Raw genomic sequence first — 10774 nt, forward strand, 5'->3', positions numbered from 1 at the left:
TTGGGGAAAGAGGGAGGACTTAAGGAGAATATCTACTAAACAGTGTTCAGCTTTTTTTGCTCTTAAGGGCACTAGAGTATTCTTTGCCTATTCTAGCTGTAAAAGTGCCTCTAGTGGCTGTCAAGAGAAGTGAACCCTGCAATGACAGTGCTGTTGGTGGTCACTTGAAACTAGTTTGAATACCCCCACAAGTGAAAGTTTAATGGGTGGGATTATTTCAGCTCTTCCAATGATTCCAGCAAACAGGCATTCAGTTCTAGATTTAAAGATGGCCTCATTCTACTTGGCAAGTGTAAGAGGGATGTTTGTTTACAGGGGGAGAGCTAAATACAACTTTCCAAACAAAAGCATTGATAAGGCATATGAAATTCACATTAGAGTAGGGTTTTGAAACCAACCTAAAAAAAGTCAAGTGTAGAGTGCTGCAAGAGATGTGTCGAAACCAGTCAAAATATTTACAACATTACAATCCCAGCATTCCTTTTTTATTGTGCTAAGTTTTTACACAAAACAGGTTTCCCCTTACATATTTATACTAAACCAAAATGTGCAGGATTTTAAGTGCCCATCTACAGAGAAAACAGGAGACACCAAGTTTGTCTGGGCATAACAGTTAATACTGCGCAAAATCTCAAATAACCTTTAGTATTTAGAGCGAGACCAATAGTACAGCAATTGAGATGGTAAAGAGACTACAAAGCGCACCATGTGTCAGGTCTTTTTACAGAGATGTTTTATTGAAAACTTTAAATACACTTAGCCATCATGATCCATTACAGAAGCAGGCTTCAAGCGTTACTTTTATGACGAAGGTGAGGTGTTGCGAGTGCTTTTGGAACAGGGAAATGAGTCTTTAAGAGTGCTCTTCTGCAAGTTTCTCAGCCTTTATTACAGCTTCTTCGATAGGTCCAACCATGTAGAATGCCTGTTCTGGAAGGTGATCATACTCTCCTGTAGGACAGAATAATTTGAAGGTCATTTATTCTTAACCAAAACCAAGCAAGTTACTACACAAATAAAATACAAAGTCAGGTTTTAAAACCTAAATATGCTAATCAACATTATTACTTCACATTAAAAAGCAGAAGTCTCCAGCATGCTCTCCTTGCAGAGATAATTTACCGTGAAGAATCTGTTGGAATCCCTTGATGGTATCCTTCAGTGGGACCAGTTTACCAGCATGCCCTGTAAACACTTCAGCAACCTGGAATGGCTGAGACAGGAAACGTTGAATCTTACGGGCTCTTGCCACAGTCAATTTGTCTTCTTCTGACAATTCATCCATACCCAAGATAGCAATAATATCTTGTAAGGACTTGTAATCCTGAAACAAAGTTTTAAGACACCAGTTATACTTCATTAAAAAGTATGACGCTTGGGCGGTTTTGCTTGTCTAGTCATATCTACCTGCAGAATCTTTTGTACTCCACGAGCAACATCATAATGTTCATTTCCTACAATGTTTGGATCCATGATACGGGAGGTAGAATCCAGGGGATCGACAGCAGGGTAGATACCCAACTCCGCAATGGCACGAGACAACACAGTAGTGGCATCCAAGTGAGCAAAGGTGGTTGCAGGAGCAGGGTCAGTCAAGTCATCAGCAGGCACATAAATAGCCTATGAAAAAAAAAAAAAAAATATAGCGTTAGAAAATTAAATAAAAACTAAACCAAACCTAAGCATGCTTCATGAATTGCCTTCTCAGAAACAATAAATGGCTTCAGCAAGTTCAGAAGAACGAAAGTAAATTTACTCATCATGGTAGGCAAGAAATTAACTTTAGTAGTATTCCTACATCCTCATCTCTATTAAACACCCCAGTGGGTATCAAAAAAATTACACATTAGAACAAGGATATACAAGATATGTCCAGTAACACACCTGCACAGAAGTGATAGATCCTTTCTTTGTGGTAGTAATTCTCTCCTGCATGGTACCCATATCAGTAGCCAGGGTTGGTTGATAACCGACAGCTGAAGGGATACGACCAAGCAAGGCAGACACCTGTTAAAAAAAAAAAAAAAAGTGACATGTTTTATGCAGGATAAATTGCAATATACATGATTGTAAACCATTTACATTTTTATTAAAAAAGGGCTGTTTAAGACATATGTCATTGGCATAGGAAGAACACAAACATGCGTATTTACGTGTTAAGTTGAACGATTCTTTCATAGGTGGTGGAAAAGTGGCAGAGGGACACTTTAGTGTTGGGAATAACAGTAAAGTGTTCCTTTAAAGACCAGAGCTTTGTATGGAAAAGGTTAGGCATTTGGTCTTACCTCTGAGCCAGCCTGGGTGAACCTGAAAATGTTATCAATGAATAGCAGCACATCTTGTCCCTCTTGGTCTCTGAAGTATTCAGCAACAGTCAGTCCAGTCAAAGCTACACGGGCTCTGGCACCTGGTGGCTCATTCATCTGTCCATATACCAGTGCTACCTAAAGATGGATGCAAACACCACTTTAGAACATATAGTGAGTCCATGACCTTTAAATATCTTACTAGCACATCTTGAGACACTGACAGGCCTTCAAAATTATAAACATTTAGGAGAACTGCACCTTTGAAGTTGTGTCCTTCAGGTTGATGACACCTGACTCAATCATTTCATGATACAAGTCATTTCCTTCACGGGTTCGTTCTCCCACTCCAGCAAACACAGAATAACCACCATGGGCTTTGGCTACATTGTTGATCAGTTCCATGATGAGTACAGTTTTACCCACACCAGCACCACCAAACAGGCCTGAAAAAAAGGAATTAGTTTAAGGTCAGCCCCAACAGACTACGTCATTTTCAAGTTACAAGCGGTTTCCTCAAGTTTTACAAGTCGCTTCAGATTGCTCGAAAGAAAGTCAAGTGAAATCACTGAAACAGAAGTGATAAATATACATTTTAATGTTTGTCATACAGACAGTGATTATGCAGTAGCATAGGGTATATACGAAGTGTAAATGGTGCTCAGAAATAAGATTACATTTGACTGGTAAGAGAATAAATATAATTGCATACCAATTTTTCCTCCTTTAGCATATGGAGCCAACAGGTCTACCACTTTGATGCCAGTAACCAGAATTTCCTGCTCAACACTCATTTCCACAAACTCTGGTGCCTCTGCGTGGATTGCAGCAAATCTGTAAAAACAAGATTTATCTGGGTGAAAAGGAACACTATAGAAAAGAAACATGTATTTCTAATTGAGTTAAACTGTTTAGCTCCTCAGAACAAAAAGATCAAATTTTTTACAAAATAAAATATGCAATCCGTTACCTGTTCTGCCATGCCACCTTCCTGGTGGAGACCAATGTTTCTAATCTTGGCCAATCCAATGCTTTTTCGATAGGAAAGCATCGGAAAACTTTGCGCATTGTAGGCAATAGGCTACACGGCACCAATCAGCATCTCAGATGCACTGAATCAATACATCTCTATGGGGAATGTTAAGCACCTCCATGTAGAGTGGAGCCGCTAAATGCCAGTGCAGTAGTGGACTAGGAACAACCTCAAGTTGTCATCTGAATGACTGCCACTAGAGTTGGTAGTAGGCAGCTACACACTGCCTTTTCAGTGAAAAGACTGCACAAGCTATAGACATCAGAACATTAAAAAATTAGTTGTTCTGGTAGTTATAATGTCTCTAACATGTGAGAATGTTCCTGCAGGTTCTAAAGGGGATGGGGTATAATTTCACAAGAATAAAACGTATCCAAAACACAGTAGATCTCAGCAACTACCATATGACCACGTCACACATGCAGTGCTGCATGCATTCTACATTCAAATATACAAGAATGACCAATTTGCATTTCTGGAATAATGTTTAATCTATTACACTTGCTGACAAAGGTATACTTTTATGTGCATTAAAGCAGTTCTGACACAAGATATTTGAGCAGGTTATACAAATTAAAGTCTTTATGTAATGCTCAAACACATTTCATGGAAATTCCAATGTAGCCAAAAGATACAAGATAAATTATGGACTACTTTGTCTTAAGGTACAATCCTCTGCTTGACAAAAGGCAGAGCTACCGCCATAAATTGATCACTTTCCCCAGCCATCAATAACAGCAGCTGTGGTAAGAAGACATTATTTCTCCCATGACAAGATAATATTGTTCAAGGCTTGTGCACTGGGATGCTCTGTAGACAGTGTTATACTAGCACACGTGCTAGAGTACAGCACTGATGTGGGATTCGGTTTTGATGAAGCACCAGGAACTCAAGAAAGAAGGAGGCATTGCCCATGTAAGACATCAGCTGTAACTCACCATAGTGCACTCCTGGGTCACTGGATCACAATCGGCAATGTTACCATTGGGGGTCTTTACAAAATATGCAGAGACTCCAGAAGGAGACAGAGCCACCAAACATTTTCCAGGACCCTGGAGTGTCACTTTAAGAACTAAATTTATCCCTTGCCAAGACAAAGGAACCATTGCAAAAAAAATCAAAAAGACATGCCTAATTACTCAAGCCTACCACACAGTTTGTGTTACAGCAAATACTCACTGTTTTGTTGTAATAGGGCCTCTTTCGTCAATTGGTTCACCAATGACATTCATGATTCTTCCCAGTGTTTCAGGACCAACAGGAATTCTGATTGGTGTGCCAGCATCAAGGACCTTCTGCCCTCTCACCAAGCCTTCTGTACCATCCATAGCAATGGTACGTACAGTATTCTCACCTGAAATTAGTAAGTGGTATGGTAAAGCTGGCAAATAACCATTATCTACTCTAGTTGATGCAGACAGATCCTTCTCAGTCAAATATGTGGCTTCAGAATACTCAGAAGAACGAAAGTCAAGATTTAAATCATCATTGAAGGAAAAGAGTACAAGAACTATTCCACTCCCTAGTCTCAGAACACTTTTTTTTTTTAAGAGACTGCAGCTTACCCAAATGTTGAGCAACTTCCAATACCAGCCTGGTGTCCCTTCCCTGAACCTCAAGAGCATTTAGGATGGGTGGTAGCCCTTCGTCAAACTGAACGTCCACAACAGCACCAATAACTGCCACAATGCGTCCTGTGGCAACGCCGGGTTTGGCTGCTGTGGCTGTCTGTGCTGCATAGTCTCTCCCTAAAAATAAAAAGTCAAATATGAAAAAGTGAATAGTCAATTCTGGTTTTGAAATGCACAAAAAAAAAAAAATTAGCACAGTGTAAGAAGGGCAGTTACACTCAACTTTCTACATGCCAAAGTACTGGTAAAGTAAAAATGCAACTGCCGATATGTGACCATTTATGCAATTCAGAAACCACCCATTTTTAGCAGACATGGGAACTAGAGGGCTTATTCTATTTGACACTTAAACATAAAAGTCAAACAGATATTAATGGTCAAGGTAAGTTGAGAAGATAACGTGAGATATAACATTGTAAAAATATTTATTTAGACAGCTTTTACGGTGATCAAGCTGTTCTAACATAAGAAAAACCTGGTCCTTCAAAAGAAAGGTCATCCTTGCATCTACTTCGTGTGCAAGGAATGGTCGACATGCTTACTATGTAGCTTCCTGTGTGTTTGACCTACATGGGGAGGGAGGTATAAGGTACACAAATTTAAGGCTGAGCAGCGAGCATTAGATTCCCATTAAGGAGACAGCTCTCCTGCTGGCATGGTAATAAAGGACATGGTAATGGTAATAAAGGAATAAGCGTCTATAATGTGGAGGGTGAGCAGTAGACCCCTATATCTGAGGTGAGAGGAAGCAGGGGGTTCGAGCAGTGTGACAGGCTCTGTCCAGAGAATGGCCCTGGGGCAGCACAAGGTCGCAGACTCCCAGCTCGGCATGCTGGTAGGGCGGCTGGCCCTGCCGGCCTATAACACACAGTGTATTATCCGGGGAGTGAGGGGCGAGGCAGGGCGCAGTGTGGGGAAGGAGGGCATAGAAGAGGCAGGCTGGGGCCTGGCGGGCGCATGCAGCGGCCTAGCCGCCATTCAATGACATGGATAGGTCACGAGCTCTCCAGGCAACCGCGCGCGCCGTCCGCTCACTTACGGGAGTGCAGTGCCGCCGGGGAGCTCCTGAGCAGGTTCTGGCCGAGCTGGATCGGGCTGGAGGCCGGTTTCAGGGCCCTGATAGCCCCAGCGGAGCAGCGTCCTACAGCTCCTAACATGGCGCCGGTGAGCAGTAGACAGACGGCACAGAGCGAGCTCTCAAAGGCTGCAGCTCTGGGGGGCGGGTACAAGAAGGGTAGAAGGCTTCCCGCAGCGTGACGTCACGGGGCCGGGGCCGAAGCGCGATTGGGTGAAGTTGACGCCGCTCCACGATTTGCCTTCATCTGATTCGACGAGAGTTAATGTCAACCACGACAGGGGGGAGCGGGACATGTCGCCATGTCAGTCACATTAGGGGCGTGGCTTGGAAGGCGGTGTGACCTGTGCGGTCATGTCCTTCACTGTCTTCCAGGCAATGCTGGCAGCAGGAAGTGATAAGAGGCTCACCATGGGCCATCACTGACTGCTATAGGATCCATTATGGAGACTAACTGAACTCTATACTGTATAGATAGATAATACATTAAATATACCCATACATCAAATACTGCATGGAATTCAGCTTCACAATAAATGGACTGGTGACCTGTGAGTTTCATTCACAAGGACACACATATTTTATAGACCAAATAAAGCCAGCTTGGGGAAATAACTGATTTGGAAAATATTCTCAGAACTGCAGTTTAGCCTAAACTTTCCCAATTTATTTGCCAGTTTACCAGTCAACTGTTTAGTGAATAATTCACAATAATAACAACTAAAATTGTGGATTATTGGGTATTGAAAAAAATCAGACCAAATCAGCTGAGGCAGAAGTTGAACTGAGCTGGATTTTTTTTATTTTATTTTTGCAATTCAGCAGTTTTGGGCTAAAATATGAACTCCCCTGATTAATTCACCATGTTTATTTCACCAAGGTGGAATAGGTGTAACGCAGCGCTTTACAATTGTTTTGATATATTTCCAGTGTTCATTTATATATGACTGAAGTTTTACTCCTCTAACATCTTGCTTTGCAATTTCCTTTTCATGCTACAAGTGCACACTGACCCTTTGACTTTTTCAATGTCATAGGCAATCCAGCTATGAGATTCACATATTGCTAATTCTCGTACTAATATCCATCTGTTTATGTAGAGATATGTTGTTTAATATTCAGATATGGCAAGCTTAAAAATGCTTTAAAAAGGTTTTTTTTTGTTTTTTTACCATTTACATATATAGAGAGATGTGACTATAGATTTACTTGCCACTGTAGAAAGCAATGTAACTCACTGAGTTGTTATCACAAATAATGAATTATTATGTGCTTTGACTTTAACCCTAAAAAAAACTGAGGAAAGGGTAAATAAAGGAGCAATTCACTGGGCCACTACTCGTGATTTTCTTCCCTCCAACCCCACAAATACAGGATGGAGGGAGAAGGATACCGTGGCAGAGCCCCCTGTTTAATTTCCAAGGGATGTGCACCTTTCTTATTTGGTGAGGAAGATATAGTTGCTTGTCTCTGTGAGAGTTAAAGGAACACTATAGTCACTAAAACAACTTTAGCTTAAAGGGAAACTCCAGTGCCAGGAAAACGATCCGTTTTCCTGGCACTGGAGGGTCCCTCTCCCTCCCACCCCCCAATCCCCAGTTACTGAAGGGGTGAAAACCCCTTCAATGACTCACCTGAGGCAGCGGCGATGTCCCTCGTCGCTGTCTCCGCGACGCTCTTCCTCTTCATTGCGTCGGCCGGTGGGAGAGACTGATCTCGCCCACCGGCCGAGGGGACCTAATGCGCATGCGCGGCAATGCTGCGCATGCGCATTACGTCTCCCCATAGGAAAGCATTGAAAAATCATTTCAATGCTTTCCTATGGGGTTTTGAGCGACGCTGGAGGTCCTCACACAGCGTGAGGACGTCCAGCGACGCTCTAGCACAGGTTTCCTGTGCTAGAACCCAGGAAGTGACCTCTAGTGGCTGTCTAATAGACAGCCACTAGAGGTGGAGTTAACCCTGCAATGTAATTATTGCAGTTTATAAAAAACTGTAATAATTACAGTTGCAGGGTTAAGAGTAGTGGGAGTTGGCACCCAGACCACTCCAATGAGCAGAAGTGGTCTGGGTGCCTAGAGTGTCCATTTAATGAAGTAGTTTTGTGTATAGATTATGCATCTGAAATTATACTGCTCAATTCACTGCCATTTAGAAGTTATATTATTTTTGTTTATGTCTATGCAGCACTAGCCACACCTCACCTGGCTGTGATTCACACAGCCTGCATTGAAGCAAACTGGTTTCATTTTCAATCAGTTGTAACTTACTTTAAAAGTTTGTATCTCCTGCTCTGTAAGTTATACTTTAATTGCATACAGGGGGGCTCCTGCAAAGTCTAGCTATTAATTGTGCAGAAGATAAGAAATGCTAAAGTAAACAAAATTTGCAATAAACATTAGTTGACTCTTTCCAGGAAGTGTTTAAGAAGATAAGAAGACTGTAAGTTCAGGGAGGTGTGGCTAGGGCTGCATAAACAATGTGATTTAACTCCTATATATGGGGAGAAATTAAGAAGTGAGACTGTAGGGGCATGGTCTATACACCAATATAGATTCATTAAGCTTGAATTGTTTTGGTGACTATAGTGTCCCTTTAATTCTAGGGTCTCGCAGGTCTCATTCTTTTGGTGTGTTATAATTGCATTACAAATTTGCATTCTCAGCACCACAGAAAAGAGTGGGGCATTGTGCAGATAGGCTGAGTAGGCCCACCTAGTGGGATCTTACATGGTCCATTTTACCTCCCGAGGAAGACCACACCATCTATTGAATGTGTTATAGTGTAACTCCATTTTTTCATATGGGGCTATTTTGTACTTGAACACTCAAGCATGTATTTCTCTATTTCAAGTGTTACTTAGATTATTGGGTCCACTCAAATACTAAAATAAAGAAAATGTACTTACATTTTATCTCCCAGGATCATTGGTTTCCCCACAGTTGCCACTAATCCCCAGGCCAAGATCATCATTACAGGTGATCTCAGCCAAACCAATGCTTCTACATAGGGAAGCATTGCGGGGGCTATCACACATACACAGCAATCGCCACACGCCATCAATTAGCATCTCTTTATAGAAATGAATAGACTCTATGCATCTCTGTGGGGAGTGTTTGCTGTCTTCATGTAAGTAATGACTACACTAAGAAGGGTCTCTACAAACTGTTTGAGTGAGAGCCAGTAAAGGTGACCTTATGAAATGCTAAGTTTTCTGGGAAAAGGCAATGTTTACATTGGTATGTATATAGTACAAAAGAACAATCACTCTTTGCCCATAAAACAAAAGGTGAACATATAACACTTATCTTGATAGACAGTGGTCCCTGAGGTAGTCCTTTTGGACAGAGGTCCCTAAGGAAGTCCTTTTGGACGAAACGCGTAGACCTGGTACCATAACACATTCAAATCAATTTATAAAATTTTTGACATGCATTTTTCTGGATTTTTTTTTTGTTATTCTGTCTCTCACTGTAAAAAAACAAAAAAAAACACCTACAATTAAAACTATGGACTGATCATTTCTTTGTCAGTGGACAAACGTTAAAAATCAGCAGGGGATCAAATACTTTTTTTCCCTCACTGTAAGTATCATTTAGTTTTTTTACAGGTATATGTTTTATTGCACCTCCATCACTATTATTAGGATGAGGGTGGTTGGTAGTTACTTTATTTTAACGAGGTGTGGCTAGGGGCTTGGAATATGTTCACATCCTTTGTATATTTATTAGTAACCTCCAACAGCCGCCCATTGGGGCAGGGCTGGACATTAACCCGTTAAGGACACAGGACTTCAAAAGCTTGTCTTACCCTTAAGGACGGACACAACCCATAGTTGCATTTTTTGCTGTTTGTGTTCAAATGCAATTTGCATCTCTGTCATTTATTGCACCAACACATATTATATACGTTTTTTTAAGAGGGAAAAAATGGCTTTAATTCGATGTCACATATACATAGATAAATTCTCATTAAATGTAAAAAAAATGCCCCAAAAATGGGGGGGGGGGGGGGAGGGGAACAGTTTGGGCAATAATAGTGTGTGCATAATATGTCCAGCTTAGGAAATGTAATTCAAAATAAATTCATTTATGTATCTTGATTTATAGAATACATTATATGTATAGGATTTCAGCTTATTTTGAAAGTTACAGGTCACACAATACAAGGACTAAAATACATTTTTAATGTGAAAATATTTTAGAAGTTGGCATGTTTGTCTTGTCGGTTTAGCCATCACAGAAAACAAAATTGCCACACAAAAGTATATATTTATATAAAGTTAAAGACACACAGGCTATTTACCCAAGGTTATTTTGAAACTTTTCAGGTGATGTCAGGTTTCCTCCATGTTGAATTCCTCCCGATCGGCATTAATCATATGGCTTCCGGGTTTCCACGCTCAGTCTCCGCCCATGCGTCTGACGTCACGCGCTTCCCTTCAAAAGGGAGCCGCGACCGCATCTAAAGTGCTCAATCAATCTTTGTGGTTTGATGTGCTCTCTCTACAACTACATTGTTTCCGCTTTGCTACAGAGCTCTGCTAACCTGATTTCCTGTGTACCAAACCTCTGGCTTTGATTCTGACTTCGCTCTACTGTACTCTCCCTCCCAAGGAAAAGACTTCACTTTGGATTCCTGCCTCTCTTCACTTACTACAGGGAACCATTCTACTCTGGAAAGGACTTCAGCTCCCATCATTCATGAAAGGAAAGAGAAGTTCTCAAGT

At 41.2% G+C, this 10774-nt stretch overlaps 1 protein-coding gene and 2 non-coding genes across 3 annotated transcripts; all 3 read right to left on the bottom strand.

Annotated features, from left to right (window-relative positions):
• Positions 1 to 711: 711 nt before the first annotated feature.
• Positions 712 to 6193, bottom strand: ATP5F1B (ATP synthase F1 subunit beta). Its single transcript, XM_063427117.1, has 10 exons — positions 6010 to 6193; positions 4905 to 5087; positions 4519 to 4693; positions 3019 to 3140; positions 2568 to 2752; positions 2286 to 2444; positions 1885 to 2007; positions 1408 to 1620; positions 1123 to 1324; positions 712 to 951 (listed from the first exon to the last, which is right to left on the bottom strand). Exons 1-10 carry the CDS (start codon positions 6125 to 6127, stop codon positions 854 to 856), a joined length of 1578 nt encoding a protein of 525 aa, XP_063283187.1. The 5' UTR covers positions 6128 to 6193; the 3' UTR covers positions 712 to 853.
• Positions 1700 to 1769, bottom strand: LOC134576808 (small nucleolar RNA SNORD59). Its single transcript, XR_010085876.1, has one exon. It is a non-coding gene; the product is annotated as a small nucleolar RNA SNORD59 (small nucleolar RNA).
• LOC134576802 (small nucleolar RNA SNORD59) lies at positions 4763 to 4834 on the bottom strand. The gene has a single exon (XR_010085875.1). It is a non-coding gene; the product is annotated as a small nucleolar RNA SNORD59 (small nucleolar RNA).
• Positions 6194 to 10774: the final 4581 nt, after the last annotated feature.

The sequence above is a fragment of the Pelobates fuscus genome, chromosome 1 (assembly GCF_036172605.1).
Source record: "Pelobates fuscus isolate aPelFus1 chromosome 1, aPelFus1.pri, whole genome shotgun sequence".
NCBI classification, from domain to species: Eukaryota; Metazoa; Chordata; class Amphibia; order Anura; family Pelobatidae; genus Pelobates; species Pelobates fuscus.

Excerpts from the sequence above, each read along its gene's own strand:
- ATP5F1B (XM_063427117.1), bottom strand. The coding sequence starts at position 6,127 with ATGTTAGGAGCTGTAGGACGCTGCTCCGCTGGGGCTATCAGGGCCCTG. Across the intron at positions 5,088-6,009 it reads CCCGGCGGCACTGCACTCCC|GGAGAGACTATGCAGCACAG; the intron begins GTAAGTGAGCGG and ends TTTTATTTTTAG. Across the intron at positions 2,445-2,567 it reads TGAAGGACACAACTTCAAAG|GTAGCACTGGTATATGGACA; the intron begins GTGCAGTTCTCC and ends ATCCATCTTTAG.